The sequence below is a fragment of the Leucopleurus acutus genome (genome assembly GCF_964270905.1).
Source record: "Leucopleurus acutus genome assembly, chromosome: 8".
NCBI lineage: Eukaryota > Metazoa > Chordata > Mammalia > Artiodactyla > Delphinidae > Leucopleurus > Leucopleurus acutus.
Window position 1 is genome coordinate 68,394,280 of NC_139151.1, and position 18,468 is coordinate 68,412,747.

The 18,468-nt window shown below is 35.8% G+C and overlaps 1 protein-coding gene across 3 annotated transcripts in view; it reads right to left on the reverse strand.

The window, feature by feature from the left end:
- Positions 1-17,801, reverse strand: part of COPB1 (COPI coat complex subunit beta 1) — a 32,393-nt gene extending 14,592 nt beyond the window's left edge. Inside the window, exons 1-12 of one of the 3 annotated variants that reach the window (XM_082844940.1) lie at positions 17,713-17,801; positions 16,864-17,015; positions 13,680-13,909; positions 13,088-13,257; positions 11,225-11,339; positions 9,936-10,028; positions 7,805-7,942; positions 5,368-5,487; positions 3,625-3,732; positions 3,395-3,541; positions 2,533-2,678; positions 1,052-1,148 (exon numbers count right to left, since the gene is read on the reverse strand). In XM_082844940.1, the coding sequence (XP_082701066.1) occupies positions 1,052-1,148; positions 2,533-2,678; positions 3,395-3,541; positions 3,625-3,732; positions 5,368-5,487; positions 7,805-7,942; positions 9,936-10,028; positions 11,225-11,339; positions 13,088-13,257; positions 13,680-13,909; positions 16,864-16,954 (1,455 nt within the window). In that variant the 5' untranslated portion in view covers positions 16,955-17,015; positions 17,713-17,801. Of the gene's footprint in view, positions 1-1,051; positions 1,149-2,532; positions 2,679-3,394; positions 3,542-3,624; positions 3,733-5,367; positions 5,488-7,804; positions 7,943-9,935; positions 10,029-11,224; positions 11,340-13,087; positions 13,258-13,679; positions 13,910-14,038; positions 14,236-16,863; positions 17,521-17,712 lie in introns of those variants that run through there. The other 2 variants (XM_082844941.1, XM_082844942.1) reach the window with 2 other exon arrangements.
- Between the last annotated feature and the right edge of the window lie 667 nt (positions 17,802-18,468).

Below are 18,468 nucleotides of genomic sequence, written 5' to 3' on the forward strand. Positions count from 1 at the left end.
AATATTCAATCATTTCTATAGTTCTCTACAGAACTGTTCCCACAATGGGATTTTTTGGAACTTGGGACTCTGCTTTCAATTTTCATTCCTTCCCAGGGTAATGTAGTGAGAACAGGGGCTTTGGAGTTGGATGCCACTTTTAGTTGTATGGTTCTGGGAAAATTAATTAAACCACTTTGAGTCTCAGTTTCCTAATCTGTTAAATGGAAATCTTAATTCCTTCCACACAAGTTACTTAATAGGAAAATGCTTAGGACACTGACTATAAGACAAAGGAGATACTCACTAAGTCTTATTCTTCTTTTCCATCCCTTTCCTTGAAATACTAACCAAAACCAGCACCCATCCTTCCATAAAATGAAATAAATCTAACTTATTTGTACATAATAACTTCATCAACTTCCTCTTTAAACCAAATGGATACTTTGTATTTATTTCTCAACACCAGTCTATCATCTAACTGAAGAGCTCTAAGAGTCTTCAATCATTATCTATCGACTCCTTTATTATATAGATGAAAAACCTGATGTCCAGTCAGGTTTAGGAACTTATATCCAAAGACCCAAAGCTAATTACTGGCAGAAGAAAGACTGGAATCCAGGCTCCTAACAAGCACTGTTCTTTCTATTCTACCATATGGTTGTTTGGATGAGGAAATACTGCCAGTTTTAGTACATAAATACATATTCTCAAGTCAGCCCCGTTCTTATAATATATGCATTCTTTTTTCATAACACAGAGGATTAAGCAGAGTTTTACAAGTCTTTTTCTTTTTTTAAAACACAGAACCTTTTGTTCAAATAAAATCTTACCCAGAAGGGTAAATAATACAGATAAAAGAACAGGTGTTATGGCTCAATGTAGGGGAGGGCAACTCTCCTAATTTCCCATTGCCCAAAGGCTTAATTATCTGTGAAATTAAATTTTTTTCAGTGTTCTTTAGCCCAAGCACTACCAAATAAAAACACAAAAGCAAATCACCACGTAAAAGTCAGTTTACTAAAGTAAAAAATCACCATATAAAGTAGAATTTACTAAAAGTAAAACATACCTCCCCAAGGGACCTGCGGACCTCAGTCATCACACTCTGAATGTCTTCCTTGGTACTACAGTATTCTCCCAGGATCCATAATGCTCCTCGGTAAATCCTATAGCAAGAATACAAGTTCTGAAACACTGATTCTGCCAACAAATCTTGAAGCAGTGATCTTTCTTTGTGAATTTAAGCTTAAGCAAGAAAACAATATTCTGCAGTTGTGAGGGACTATGGATGAAATATTAAGGAAGAATATAACAAAGACACTACGTTTCTTTGATTCTCTCTTGAAATCACAAGGATTAAAAGGAAAGTAAGCGTCTTATCCATCATTTTTAGGAACATTCTACAACTGGTAAACCTAGTAGTAAAAATAAAATACCAAAATGTTTCCCAGAAAGGTGTTATCTTCCATTTAGGACCAAATTTAAGGTAAATTATCACTACAAAAAATGTATTATTTTAATATAAAAAGTAATTGCAGGAGGCTGAAAAGAACAATGAAAAAGGAATGCAGAGGATCATAACAAGAAGACCAAAAACATAAAGAAAGCAACAATTTTCTAATTAAAAAATGTTAAACTGAATAAAGTCTTCAGTCATCTTTTCCCTAAGATTTTCATTAAATTTATTCAAAAAAATTCTAGAAACTGAAGCTCTAAGAGATTATGGCTGCCAAAAGCTAAACTTTGATATGTTTTTTTTTTTCCCCAGAAAGGAAGCAAATCTTTCTCACTTCCATAAATATCAATACATCTTCATATCATAAAACCAATTTTGTAGTCCCTTCTTTTCTACACAGGCAGATATACTTGCAAGTCTACTACAGTCTATGAGATGATTTACATGAAGCAAAACTTGGATGCAACCTCCTTTCTCATTAGCAAAGGCTATCTGAAAGGAAACAATTCAGACTTAGGTTGTATTTTCAATCCTTCACTTCAGTAAATGCTAAAGGGGAGATATAAATAATAATGGTATCCCCAAAATGATACCTTTTAAGAATATGTTCCTTAGTCACTTCAGGATTTACAATGTTTTAGAGGAAATGAGAATAGAGAAACCTACCTACATCACATGGACCAAAAATTTTATTTTGTACATAGATTTTGGGTTAACTAAGGGTGAGAGTAGGGGTGACATGTTTCTGACATTTATTTTGTCTTGACTGTGTTGAGACACCTCTCTTCCCCTATATTGTCTATCAACTGACCCTTAAAAACAGAAATTGGGGGCTTCCCTGGTGGCGCAGTGGTTGAGAGTCCACCTGCTGATGCAGGTGACGCGGGTTCACGCCCCGGTCTGGGAAGATCCCACATGCCGCGGAGCGGCTGGGACCGTGAGCCATGGCCGCTGGGCCTGCGCGTCTGGAGCCTGTGCTCCGCAACGGGAGAGGCCACAACAGTGAGAGACCCGTGTACCGCAAAAAAACCCCAAAAAACAGAAATTGGTAAAATGCTTATTTGACTTTACATTTAAACAGATTTTAAACCTACTTGACAGATTTGATAGCATGAAAGACTTCAAGCATTTTCTCAACAATAAGCATTCTCAGGTTATCAAAGCGCTGAATGGCTTCACGAACAAACTCCAAGACATCAGCAGCTGCTGCTTCATTACTGTCACTGAGAAATTCCATTAACTAAAAGAAAAAAATGGATAACGATTACATGTTTTCAGAAAGAAAATTATCTAAGGTTTAATAAGTAAATTAAACAAGTTTACAAAGAATATAAATAATACTTTTCAAATACACAACAAAACGTAAGTTGAGAGACAAGCACCATTATGTAAACAAAGTCATGATGTCTTTTCAGTTTATTACAAAACACATGATAAAACAGAAGCTGGAAATCCACAAGTCAAAATAACTGGACACATCTAAGTTGTAACTAAAAGTAAAATCATTTTAGAGAAAATTCAGAGCTCAAAGTCAAAATTCCAAATTCCAATAACATACCTAATTTATCTGACAATGACAGAAAACAAAATATTCTGGGTATGTTAACTTTTCCTCTAATTAAATCCTTCAACTTTAAGAGATAAAATCCCACTGAATAATCTATACACAAAGAATAATTTTACTTTAGGGAACTGTTACAAACATTAATTGCAATAATATGTGGAAGTATTTTTGTCACTATTTTTTTTTGTTGTTTATTTTTTTGGTGAAGATGTAAGAGAAAAAAGTCAGAGTCCTTATCCTTTTGAGCTTAATAGTAAACATAAAGATCCCTTCTGACCATGAGATTTAGTGAGTACAGACAGTTGAGATTTCCAGAGTTTAACTGTTAAATAACTAGAATTTAACTTTTATTTTTAGAGAATTTCAAAGTTAAGATCACTGGAATTACATACCACAGGAATAACATTTGCAGCCATATCTGGAAATCGGACAGAACAGGAATGCAATGTTCGCACAAGGAGTTGTCTGTATTTGTCAGTATCTTCATGCTCTGACACATTATTTGTTTTAATCACTTCCTTCTTAAGGACAATAACCAGCTATAGAACAAAGTAAAAATAAGTGAGAATGACATCATGTTTGGCTTGACAGCTTACAAAGTGCTGTCAAAGTTTTGTTTTACCTCTTCGACATTCCTAGAGGAGACAAGATCCAGTGCTAACTGCAGAGTTTTCTTGCGTACTTCTAAGTCTGGTGTGCTCAGTACTCTTAGGATGTCCATAACCAGATCCTGAAAAAGAACAAAAAAATCCAGAATTAACACCAGTATTTCTAGTCACAAGAAGAAAATCCTAACTGTAGAATAAAGGATTCTGTCCCTCATGACCTTAATTCTTTGATCTATAATAAAATGACTACTGGTGGAAAAACCAGATAATTTGAGTCACCTGATATAAGGCAATATGAAGTATATAATATCACATATGATGCATTCACATTGAAAATGTTTACTCATGACTCTATCAAGCTTTTTTTTTTTTTTTTTTTTTTTTTTTGCTGTACGCGGGCCTCTCACTGTTGTGGCCTCTCCCGTTGCGGAGCACAGTCTCCGGACGCGCAGACTCAGCGGCCATGGCTCATGGGCCTAGCCGCTCCGTGGCATGTGGGATCTTCCTGGACCGGGGCATGAACCCGTGTCCCCTGCATCGGCAGGCGGACTGTCAACCACTGTGCCACCAGGGAAGCCCTATCAAGCTTTAGCTCAAACTTACAGCTTATAGGAAATACAAAAGTCAAGAGGAACAAGCTAAATGACACAAAGAAAGTAACCAGACACATCCTGAAGGAGACCAGACATTTGGTCTGGTCTCTTGAACAAGTCAGTGTCATGAAAAAACGATACTGCTCAAATTAAGAGACTTAAGGAACCATACATCACAACCACATACATCACAACCAGATGTGATGTTTGGTCATGAACTGGAAAAACAAAACTAAAGGGCGTTTTAGGGACATCTGGGAAAACTGGATAATATTAAGAAATTATTAACAATTTTGTTAAGTGTGATAATGTTATTTTGGCTCTGCAGGAAACTGTAATATTTTAAAGAAGCATACTTAAAAATCTATAGCAAGTAAGTATTTTTAAATATAGCAAAACAAAATATTTTACTTCTTTAAAACTTTCTATTTTTAAAAATTTCTCTGATAAAAATGTTCTATAAATTTTAAGAATGAATTAACTGTATAACCTTCCCTTACATCTGCCAGTTGTTAATATCTTATTACATTTGCTTTGTCATACTCTCTCTACTCCTAAATGTTTTAGTGTATACTCAAGAAAAATTTCTTATATAACCACTGTAAAATTCTCAAATTCAGAGAACTTAACATTGATCACAATACTATTAAATAATAGAGTCTATATTCACATTTCTCCAACTGTCCCAATAATGTCCTTTATAGCAAATTTTTTGTTGTTATTCTGATCCAGGATCATCATTGAATTTAGCTCTATTTGTACCATGGGGCTTTATTTTTATAACAATCATTCTCACAGATTAAATAGGTATGCTGATAATTTTCTAGACTCTAATCATCTTTATTCTCAGTTGGTATAATTATTTTCCAAGAAATGTAAATTATATTAAAATTAAAACAAATATATCTCTACTGCTAAGAACACCAAGTGTAGTACAAATAGAAAAGATAAAAGGTAACATATTAATTCATGTTAGAAATTTTTTTTATAACAAAGACAATATCCCAAAAGGCTATGGTGCTTCAAGAGTTACACCTTAGTTGACCAAAATTTAAACTGCCCAGTCTCCAGGCATGTAAGCTAACCAAGACAGTAAGTCTTAGGAATTATCTCAATTTGAAAAAAGATTTTATTGAGGATTTCTCTCTTTTAGAAAACACCTACCTGTAGTACTCGTTCATGAGCAGGATGTTCTTTCAATTCTATCAATCGATCCAGAACTATGAGCTTTACATTGTTGTCACTCTCCTTAATAATTAAATCAATGTAACACTGAGCAGCAGCCTATATGAAAAGAGAAATATATTTTAAGAACACATTCACCTACCTTAAACACAGAATCTGAAAATAAGAAACAAAGCCTCCAAGAAACCAAGATACATTTACCACTACTGCACTAAAAGTTTATGCATTTTTCCCAGAGGAATGTGTCCCTCTATTTCCTAAGTTCTAACAAATTTCATTATTTTTTTCAAGGTTACTAAAAATCAGAAGCATCACAAATTAAAAGGATGAAAAGGGGCTGTTACAGGCAGAAACACTTGTTAACAGGCAAAAATTAAGGGCTGGGCTTCCCTGGTGGCGCAGTGGTTGGGAGTCCGCCTGCCGATGCAGGGGACACGGGTTCGTGCCCTGGCCCGGGAAGATCCCACATGCCGTGGAGCGGCTGGGCCCGTGAGCCATGGCCACTGAGCCTGCACGTCCGGAGCCTGTGCTCCGCAACGGGAGAGGCCACAGCAGTAAGAGGCCCCCCAAAAATTAAGGGCTGAACCTAAGGAACAAGGGAGAAAAAAGCTGACAGAGAATCCCAAATAGTTTAGCTATTGAGCATCTTTTAGTTTAGGTGCAAACTCTAACACACCTGCATTACGCTACCGAAAACTCAAGTATATAACGATGGCCCTGAGTCATTAAAAGCAAAGGACAAAGGAGCAAAGCTGAAAGAGCTCCCAATAACCAAAGCTAGAACAATTTGATCAACAAAATAAATAATAATATTGGATTATAATCCACAGAATATCCATATTGATATAAAGAAAGAAAGAAGGAAAGGAGAGAGGGAGGGAGGGAAGAAAGGATGAAGGAGAAGGGACAGCTCCTCCTTGCGGAAGAACTCCAAATAATACATGTAGAATAAGGGTAACAGAAAATCACCATTAGAATATCATAGTAGTAACTGTTGTAGAAAAGATTCACCGATAGGTGCTAAAACTAGTTGGTGTAAGTCAGAGGAGAAATAGGATATTTGTACAGTTTCAAAGTATCTTCTCAAGATATTGATTGATTACAAAAGGAAAAATCATAACTCAACAGTGGACAAATCTGGCAGACACCACCTTAACCAAACGATCAAGGTTAACATCACCAGTAAGACGATGTATCAGCATCATATACTCCTAGATATGATACACTGAGAATGGTGCATCACTTCTGTGGTATTTCCCCCTCGCCCAAAGGCATAACCTTAATCTGATTAGGAAAAAACACCAGACAAACCAAAATTAAGGGATATTTTACAAACTGACCCAGTACTCTTTAAAAGTGTCAATGTCATGAAAAACAGGGAAGGGCTGAGGAACTGTCACAGACTGGAGGACGCTAACACATGATAACTAGATGCTACATGGGATCCTAAACTGGATCCTGGGACAGAAAATGATCTTTAGTGGAGAAACTGGTGAAATCTGAATAAAGTCTATAGTTTAGCTAACAATATTGTTCCAATGGTAATTTCTTAGTTTTGACAACTATACAATTGTTATGCAAGACATGAACATTATGGGAAGCTGGGTGAAGGGTAATGGGAACTTTGTTCTAGTTTTGCAACTTTTCTCTACGTCTAAAATTATTTCAAAATAAAAAGTGAAAAGAATTTTGTAAGTATTGGTGGCGAAAGCAGTAAATTCTCCTATTTATACAATCTGGCTTTCTAGAACAGTTCATTCTATGAATATAGTAGGGGTTCTTCACATAGTCTTGATAGAGTAAACTGAAAAAGAGAAATATTTCATTATTGAAAATATTAACTGTAACTTTTTTAGGGTCCATCCTTTAGGATCCAGTATCCATTTTCCTAGATTCAGTTTTTTTTTAGTGGGTATGCGGGCCTCTCACTGTTGTGGCCTCTCCCGTTGCGGAGCACAGGCTCTGGACGCGCAGGCTCAGCGGCCATGGCTCACGGGCCCAGCTGCTCGGTGGCATGTGGTATCTTCCCGGACCGGGGCACGAACCCGTGTCCCCTGCATCGGCAGGCGGACTCTCAAACACTGCGCCACCAGGGAAGCCCTAGATCTAGTTTTTAATGTAACTAAAGTATGGGTGGAGATCTTAAAATACGAGTATCATTCTCCAGAAACCAGAAATACTGCTATTCTCTCTCTTGCTCTCTCCCTATATACATATGAAAGCAGAAAGAAAGAAAAGAAGGAAGGTCAGACTACGTAAGAAATCAAATAATTTTCTAATATTTGTAGTTATTTCTATGCCATGTAATGCTGTGTAACCACACAGTAAACTGCAATGTCACTAAATCATAAGTGATAAGATAGCATATCTATCATCTAATTGGCACCACCCCTCCCCCCCAAAAAAAAAGCAGTACCTTGATTGCAGTAGGTGCACTAGAGAGTGTCACTAATGTTCCAGCGGCTTCATATTTTACAGCAGGGCTAGATGACTGTAGTAAGTTATAGATGCAGCGAATGAAACGAGCCCTTTCTGATGGATTAGCATGACAGACCTGGAGAAGAAAACATTTAGGTTTCAGTTGACTGCAGGAACACTTGCTTTCAAACAGATTTTTAAAATAGATATCAGCTTATGGGATGCTAGTTTTCTTAATCTGAAAGCTAAGAATAGTCTTATAAGGACACCTGAAGATGTCGGCCAATGTCAGATGAGACGCTGTGACACAACACTGGTAATTTCAGAAAGTAATAGGTTTTACTTCAAATAATTGTTACAGCTACTCAATCCATTTATTCATTCAATAATACTTTATATTTCCACTCTTTCTATAAAGATTTTTAGATGGCTCATAATTAAAGATATGCATACTATACACAAGTGAAATAGAAAGAGAAAATGTAAAGTAACAAAGAAAGGACAACACATTAACTAAGTACACTAATATGGGTACTGTAATAGGTATTAAATTTGGTACTACATTTTTATTCCGGATGTCACGTCAAAAAGGGAAACATGATGGATTATATAAATCTCAACAGCTGATAAAAGAAAAATACCAATTCTTAAATAAAGCAAGAAAGATAACCTCTTTTTCAAGTACTGCTACTTATTATTTGGGGCCATATTCAATGTTGGGAAGACAACTATAATTTTCTATCCCGTTCTAAACGCATCTCAATACCTTTACCTGTGAAGCAAATATTCCTTACTTTTTCTCTTTTGAAGTCAGTATTTATGTTAGATTTTCCTAAAATATATAGTCAAATCTCCATTACTCCAACATGACTCAAAACTTCTTCCCTCTTATTATAACCTGGATCCTACCAGACAAAGAAGTCACTGGATAGCAGAGAATCCCTAATTTTGAGACTCTCAGTGGTATCCCTAAACCATACACATGAATTATATTTATATATATTACACATATTCTATTTATATATTTATAGTTCTGGTTTCATCTTAAATGCCAGTTCCAAATGACTGGGTACCCTGTGTTGAAAGGGGCCTCTTTCCTGCAGAAGCAAAGAGGCTGTAATGAGTGAGAGTGTATGCTAGGGGTATTCTGTCCATGCCACCCTATTCAATAAAAGTCATTCCTAACAAATATGTTTGTTGGCCTCCAATGGTATCAATAGCAAAACTGGATGTTATTGCATCTTTTATTTTCTCAGATCGTTTAAGATGCAATCAATTCTTTCGAAGGATATATCAAATTAAAATGTTGCCAATAGAGTACTTCATTTTAAAATCCAAATCTCTAATCTAGTTTTAAACTTTCTGTGAGTCAATGGCTTACAATGTCATATTAACATATTTAAAGTCTTTCTATTCTCTTTTACAAACAGGAACAAAAAAATACTTAAGACTTTTTTGGGTTTGTTTTTAGATTTCCAAAGTAGTCTTGTGTGGGGACTGCCCTGGTGGTCCAGGGGGTAAGACTCCGCGTTCTCAGTTCAGGGGGCCAGGGTTCGATCCCTGGTCGGGGAACTAAATTCCACATGCATGCCGCAACTAAGAGTTCACATGCCGCAACTAAGAGTCTGCATGCAGCAACTAAGAAGTCCCCATGTCACAGCTAAGAGTCCACATGTCACAACTAAGAGAGTCCACATGCTGCAACTAAGAAGTCCATGTGCCACAACTAAGAAGTCCGTGTGCCGCAACTAAAGATCCCACATGCTGCAACTAAGACCTGGTGCAGCCAAAAAAAAAAAGTAGTCTGGTGTGTATTCAAGAAAAGATCTTGACTTTTATTTCAAAGCCTAATTCATAATCTATTCAGTGACTTAGCAGTACACAACAATTTCTTTGCAGCTGTATTGGGTCAAACCACGAGTTTTCATAGAATTCTTTATGGAGGTTTAGAAAGAACGGAAATATTTGGAAAATATGATAAAACAAAGGGGGTGGGGAAGACTTTAATAGGCCATGATATGAAATATTTCTACTGTTAAAACATATTATCCTAGCAATTAAGCAGCATCCCAGAGACTACTTAACCTTATCTCAAACTCTTAATTTTGCCCATTATAGATTAGTCTTACCTTATAAATTAGTTCAACAATAACCAACTGAAGAATGTCTCCAAATGTCTGAACTTGATCAATACAAGTACTTAGGTAATCCAAAGCTCGATCCTGAAAAAATAACAATATATTTATCAAACTCAACCTCATTCAATAAAAGGACTTAATGAACTTTAAAAAATATATACAAATAAATCTAAAACAAATGAGGAAATGAGGGCAAAGGAAAATTAATTGAAGGACAAAAATGAAGGTTAACACATAATGTAAAAGTCAAATATATTTTCTAGAAATGGGCCACAAATCTAGGGTCTGAATTTTCTAGCAGCTAAACCAAGTAGAAAGACATTATGTATTACATGATTCTGGGTATCCACACAATCAAAACAAACCAACTGCTTATGAGCACAGTTACTCCTATTTCTGAGACCCAAAAGAAAAATCTCATTGATTCTCACACACTGAACACTGTGATAGAGAGAACTATGGCCTCAACAACAGCTCTACAGTAAAAGTATCGACAAATTTTATTGAACTATTTCTGATTATGTCCCTTCATGCAGGTAGACAGCAATAACATAGGTCAATAAAACCAACTCTAGAGAACGACAAACACTGTGGCCCAAATAAGCAGCTTTCTTATAATCTTGTTTACAAAGATAAAATGATAGCATCTAGATTTCAGAGGAATGGATAGATTCCATGCTTTCCAGTCTTCATGCATATTTTGATAATAAATATTGGATGGTAAAAATTCCGAGATTAGATCCCACCAAGGTATGCAGAGTTACTGCTAACCAGCGGAAGAATAAACTTTAATCACCAGCGGAGCTGGATGTACAGCTGACATTTACTTATGAAGTTTGAAAAGCCTAATAAAGACATATCTACATTGAAGTCCACCCTCTTTTGAAGCTATGGCTCAGGATAGACCCCATACTATTTTTCTCCGTTAAACAATTTTAGATCTATACTGAAAGAAGGAAAAATAAAGCCCCAAAGCAGAGTGCCACAGCACATGGCCATAATAATTTCAGTCTGGAAGAACTGTAAAGTGGCTGCTATTAAATGCTTCTCTGATGTTTACTTTAAAAAAAAGAGTATATACTTAAGCAATATTCCACAGAAGGAATTTTTTTAAATTCTATTTTTATATAAATTAAGTTAAAAAATCTAAAAAAGTCAAAATATACAAATCACATGTACTATAAACAAAATTATTGACTAAAAACTTGATTAGGCCTCTGAAATATCTTTAATTCTCATTTAAATACAGTGATAAAAGTATTTTTTAAAAAGTACTTCACCTGATCGGCATGAATAAGCATCATAAATGCATTTCTTTTGCAACTTGCATCCTTCTCATTCACCAGAAAATCATGTATCAGTTCAGGAGCATCAGGTATAAGATGTTCAAAATTTCTTGAAATAAAACAGGTAATATCCATATTTAATAAAAGCTACTTTGTTATTTTAGTAACTCTCTGGACACTACCAAAATTAACCTTTATCAAACCTTATAACACTATCCATTTTTTTGCTTTTCAAAACTTTAAATCAATTAGAAAATTTCGGGTATGAATCAGAAGCTTACATCTTCATCTATTAAGTTATCAAATTATATGTTTTCTAAGTTAATACAGAAAAAGCTGATTTATCCAACATACTACCTATCAACTGAATAGCTCTAACAATTCTCTTTCATATACTTTAGGGATATAATGCTGATGCTCATAATGACAACCTCAAGGTACTGAAAGATCCTTCATTAAGAATTATTAGAGAAAAAAGTCCCTTGAATTTTATTAATTATGCACTGTATTTATTTACTTACTCCTTATTTTGAAAATTTAAACTGTTTGCAGTATACAAAACAATGAACACCAGCTTAATAAAAACGGTCACCTAGCTTTAATAATGATTAATTCATAGTCATTTTTTTTTTTTTTTTTTGCGGTACGCAGGCCTCCCCCCGCTGTGGCCTCCCCCGCCGCAGAGCGGAGGCGCAGGCCCAGCGGCCATGGCCCACGGGCTCAGCCACTCTGCGGCACGTGGGATCCCCCCCGGACCGGGGCACGAATCCACGCCCCCTGCATCGGCAGGCGGACTCTCAACCACTGCGCCACCAGGGAAGCCCCACAGTCATTTTTGTTTCACCTACATCTCTACTTGCTTCCTCTCCTCCCATATTATTCTTAAGCAAATCCCACACCTCGTTAACACTTCTTCTGTAAATATATCAGTATGCTTCTCTAAAATTAAGGACTCTTTCTTTTTTAAACTAATATTAATATCATTATCATATCTTAAAAACTGTAACAATTCCTTACTATCATCATATAGAAAGTGTTCAAATTTCTAACTGTCTTATGTCATAATTTTTGTGTGTATACTGTAGTTTAAATTCTGAAATTTGTGTAGTCTGTATGGTAACTTTCAAAGAACTCTACATTATTAACCAGAATACCACTTTTCCTAACAGACAACAAAATCTAATGTAACAGTAAAAGAACTGTGAAATTACTTAACAATCAACTATTAAAGCACAAAGATATTTATATAAATTACATTCTAATTCTAAATAAATTGACACCAGTGACTGTAAAAACCAAGCATTCCAGCCTCATCTAACTCATTCTTTTAAAGTCCAAACTTTAAAACTGCCTTTTTAGAACGGCTTTTAAAGTCCAAAATCTTCAGCTTTCTAAGGACAGGAATCAGCTGAGAATTGCAACCCTTCCTATTAAAAAAAGTTCCCTCCTTAAGGCTTCTAAGTGTAAAAAGACCCACATTCCACAAAAAGAGAATTCTAAAATAAGGTCAAAATCTCAAAGCTATGGGCTAAGCAAGTTAATAAATTAATTAATTGGGCTGGAGTACTAAAATTGAGAATGACAGGTAGTGTCATAAACTGGAAAGTGTACAACCTGTTTAAAGGGGGCCATATTCACTTCCAGCAGATTGTCATTATGCAGAAACCAGGACCCAGTGTTGCCAGATCTTTCAACTTTTCAACGTTAACAACTTAATGATAATAAAGAAAAAATGTTCAGGCTAATCAAAACATATTTGCAAGCTACATACAATCTGCAAGGAACCACTTTGGAACTTCCAGTCTGAAAGACTGAACAGTCCTCACAGAATTAAGCCAAAGGAAGACCTTTATTTACCTATAGATAGTATAGATGGCCAGAACAGCATTTCTTCTAACATAGCTGTGTCGATGCTCCAAACAAGCACGGATAGCTGGCATTAAAGGTTCCAGCAATTCTGCCTCTTTCAATTTGCAAAGAAAACGAAGAGTAGATCCTCGAATAAATTCATTAGGATGTTGAAGGTCCTGATATAAAATTTTAAATATGAAATGTTGAGTCCCAACATTTTACAAAAAACCCACAATTTTTAAATACAAAATTTTCCAATAAAAAAGTCAGAAAGTAGGTTTGAGGAAAAAGACCTAGATTATTACACAATTTCTATCACATTCCTGTTGATTAAAGCAAGTTTTACTTATCACATCAATGTTTTATATTCTATGTGTCATTGTTTTTTATTAATAACATATAAAATGCATGGAAAGTGTCTGAAAAAAGTAACAATAAAACTTTTCACAGTAACTTTTTACAACTTCAGTTCCAAATATCTACAACCTACATCTTACCCAAGATTTAATTTTAAAAATTAAAACAAAGCCCATTCCACCAATTTTACAATTATTTAAAAATCAAAGCAGTATTTGGAAATAATCATGGTTTGGTTTACCTTTCTATATGCATCACATACAAGGATCATTTCGTGTAAAAGTCTCCCATCTGGAGTTGTTTTAGGAACAATTTCCCAAAATACCAGAAGTAATTTTTTGATGGTGTGATCCTGAAGAGGCAGCACAAAGCGAATGATAGTCATCAGAAGTCCAGGAAGCTTTTCACCATTTAGAATCATAATGATTACTTTCTTCAAAGCTTCAGTCTTTGACTTCACATCTCCTTTTTCTGATTCAAAAATTCCAAAAATAGAAGCACAATTATTTCAAAAGAAAATTTCTCAGATAATTTTAAAAGCAATTACAAAATAAAACATTTTCTCACATTATCAGTGGCAATGGTAACAAAGGTACTAACCCAAGTGACAAGGGTTTTCCACCTGGCTTTGACAAAAACAAGCTGTACCACTTTATACAAGTCATTCATCTCTGAACCTCATGATTCTTTACACATAATATAAAGGCACTGGATTAGATCTTTGGTCCCAAACCAATGGAGTTAATGCAGAAGCCATGAATCTACAGGTGCACCAAATAATGTACTGGATTAGTAACCATTATTTACAATAAAGGATGATGCATTTAAGATAAAATGCTAGTTTACTGTTACTTAACCTAAAAATATTTGCTATATGTTATGCAAAACAATCTATAATTTCACATCGTTATTACTGCATACTGAAGAATTTATGGTAAAAATCTTTTGGATCCAAAATTCGAAGACAGAAATATGAGACAAGCACACTCTACTACAATTGTTTAGATCATAAAAATAAACAAAATCTGGGAGAGGGAAGGATGAAGAGGGGTGATAAAAGTCTTTAATAATCAAGAGGAAAAGAAGAGAACTAGAAGTAAATTTTCAACAGTTAGAACATACGTGGCTATAAGAATAGTTCCTGTTGTCGCCAAAGAGACAAGAGACTGTGAATGACTAACTGGTAGAGTTATAGGAAGGATTTAAGGCTCAGAAGACTCGTACTAGGTAAATCAAAAGCTCTTTCTAGCCCCCAAAAGCTATATATCTATTACCAACTTGGTATGATATCTTAACATGTTAAATAGAGAATATCCTCAGGTATTTGGACTGAGAACACAGTGAGGGTTACTGCCAAATTTATCCCGTAAGGGTCAGTATTTTTGTTTAAAACAGACTAACTTCTCAAGCATCTTTCCATGCTTCAGAGTATTATTACATCTCCTGCCACACATGAAAAAATTGTGTGCCATATCAAATCAAGAAATGAACTAATGTAAAAGGATGAATAAGTACCAATCTGGGCAAACCTTCAGTTTTTAAGTCATGAGGATGACAAAAACAAAGCATCAGGAGAGAGGACAGTACTACAAAACTACAAAATAAGACAGATTAGGCAAAGTTCTAAGTGGCTAAAGTTGTATTCACTGAGTCTAAACAGGTTTTCCTCTCTTTGTCCCTAAGCTTCCTTTGTGAATATAAAAAAATTTTTTTTTTTTTACCTAATCTGTTTGATCGTGTAAAGGACACAAAGTCCACAAGACAATACCCTATCACTATAATGCTGATGGCTTCTTTTGTTCCAGTTTTGGGCTACTTTTCATGAATTAGCAAATCTAAAAAGTTTAGCAGGATAAAAATCCACTTGTAACTAAAGGTTAAAAAGTTTTAAAAGTTTATTAAGCAAACTTGTAAAAAATCAACACCATTTATTTCAAGTTCCCCTAACCCCAATTTCCATTTATTCTAACAATTCAAACTGAGGTGAAGAATGCTTCTTTCCACATACTCAAAATTTTCAGAACTTCTTTTCCCGTGTGAACACTATCAAAAACATAGAAATTTTCAAATATCAATTCAATTCACCAAAATATACTCCAAGGAATGTATAGTCATCAGGGCTCACATCCAGTGATTAAAGGTAAAGGGTAGTTAAAGCAACTCACTATTTCACCAAACAAGAGTATTTGTTACTCAAATTGGAAACTACTCCTAAACTTTTTCTCATCTCAACTCTTTTGCGATAAAGTAAAAAATATACAAAAAATTCAAGACTACTTATTTATTTATTTGGTAGGTGGCAGGTAGTTAAGAGTACTTTTACAGTTAAGGACAAGTTTTGTTCCAGCAATAAACAGCAATAAAGTTTACCAGCAGTAAACTTAAGTATTCTGGGGGTTTAAAAATTAAAACTTTTAAATTATGAGAAAAAAATAGTACTGAAAGTTTATTCATTAATTTGCGTTCCATTCTACTATCTAACATGAACATGAAAAAAAAGGAAATACAGTACAGGTGGCTTTTGTAAACTAAGGATATCAGTTTAAATGCCATAAAAAAACATTTCTTTTTCCTTCTCTAAAAACAGACCTCAATAGAAACATAGTACTGAGTAACCTAAATCAGGAGGTATTCCATTACTGCTGATTAAGAGGTGGGAATATGCAAGTAAAACATCATCTCCTTTCAAACTGCAAACTATCTTTTAAAAGATACTCTCAAGGTTTGAAGCATTATTTTCCCTCTAATCTGTTTTAAACAGTAGTTATCAGTTTAAGTTAAACTTATTTTTAGTAGTTCAGTCAAACAAGAATCATTATCTTGGAATATGCATTACCTAAAAAAAATTTTTGACAGAATCATTCACAAAAAGGAGATACAGTATACACTTCTAAAATTCAGAAATATAGTTTTTGTTTTCTTCTTTGTATAAATGCTTTAAAAATGAAAAGCTTAAATCTTTCTGAAAAATATACATATATCCCAGTGTTGACTTACTTGTTCAACAGGTAGTGAACCCAAAGAACAAAGTTCTTTTGGTTTTACAAGCTAAGTAATATGAAGTTAAGTGCACAAAGGAATTAAAACATTCAAATACACATTCTCAACCTGTTATCTACAGAGAACTGTCAGCTACATTTAAACAAGACATTACATTATTTTGAAGAATAGTTAAAAACTAAACCATTACATTTCTTTAGCCCCACCCCACCATGTTATAAGCTAAACTGAGATGTTTTATTTGTAAAAACCAATATTGCAGGACTAAAGGTAACACATTTTCATTTTTAATAAGACAAAGTTCTATTGAAGAGATCCTAAGAAAAAATTAAGACAAAAATTAAGCATTTCTAATTATAAAGGAACTTGAAAAGCAAATGAGCTTTTTATTTTCATTTCATTTTCAAAGTATTATCAAAGTTTACCTAGATCATTTTTTAAGCTAATTTCAGAAGGTGGTTCTGAATCCATTGGCACGTTAATTAACGTATAGCATACGTTCTCAGCAGCCGTCATGGTTTCCGGTTATAGCCTACTCTCGATACAAGATTTAAAGATAACGGATGCCAAAAAAAACCTAGAAAAATAAATACAAGGATATCATCACAAGCGAAAAGACAAAACAAAAGCAAAAAAAGAACCAGTAACTATCGTGATCTTTCTTGTCTTTAGTTCAGTTTGGCTTATGAATTTTAAAGTATTAGAAGAGGAGGATCAATCTACGTTATGTTGCATAAAAATAAATCTTGATATATTAAAAAACACACACTTGTCAGCCTTGGCCTAAGGTATATTATCTCCCAAGGCACGATCCCGTCCCGGGTTCAGAATGCTGTACTGCAGAACTAAAGCCCACAATACAGTGACAGTCCCCCAGCCCCCCAGCCCATCGCAATATAAAAGTGATTTTTAAACATAATACACAATCTGAAATTCTGAAGTTAAAAGAGCCCGTGCACGAATACTCTGCTGAAACCTTAAAGAGCTTTAATGCGTTCATCGTGGGACACTTCCCCGTCCCTTCCCTCCTGCAAAGCAAGCCCCGGCCCGAAATGGCGAGCCCCGGGGCCCTGGGTCAGAGAAGACCCCCGGCCAGTACGCAGGCCGAGATGAGGCGTCCCGCCCAGAGCCTTCCAGTCCCGCGTTCCACTTCGCCAGGCCCGGACGCTAGCGGCCTAGTCGCTCCCCTTCCGAAGCTTCCCGCTAGAGCGCGTTCCTCCGCCTCTGCCCAGCCCAGGACGACTCTCCGAGATCAGGGGCTTGCGGCCCGCTACCTGACTCCAAGGCGCAGCGGCTGGGAAAACCGCGGGACCGTGTCCTCCGGCTCCAACCCGAGACAGCGGCGGCTGACCAGCAAAGTCCTAGGCTGACGTGGAAGGGGGTGGGGAACCGACCCAAGCCGCAGCCACCTTAGCCCCTACGGCAACTCAGAGAGGACACGCGTCTCCGCCCTGCGTCTGCGCGCTGCGAGTACGTCGTAAGCATTTCTAATTCTAAAGGAACTTCAAGTCTCTTCCACTTCTCAAGCCCTCGACCGCTTTAGGCCAAAGAGGGAACTGGGAAACACATACTTAAGTTCTCCCTGCAAGCTTGGGTTAAGAGTTGAGGTTATTTAAACGCTACTTAGAAATTGTATTTTCTTCCAGAAACGGAAACAACCAAGGAGAAGAAGTGTTTGGACAGAAAGTAAAAACATTTTACAGGGCTCTGTGGCCCACTGGCAAAGAACGCTGGACTGGGAGCTGGAATCCCTTTTCTAGCATACCCACTAATAAACTGGGAAAGTAGCTAAAGACAATTTGAGAAAGTAATTTCAGTTCTTCTAATAAGAGACACTGCATTATATGAAGATCCATTTCAGTTCTTAACGCTGTAGTCTGAATCTCAGCCTCTGCAGTTAGGCTGGAGTTGCTTGAACATCACAGTCGCACTGGTATGATTTCTGGTCCTTATTTAGTATCGGTCCCTTTCAGGATCCTTTACAAGCACCTAGATTAAATTTTTTTAATCCTTAAAGGGAGACTAACAGT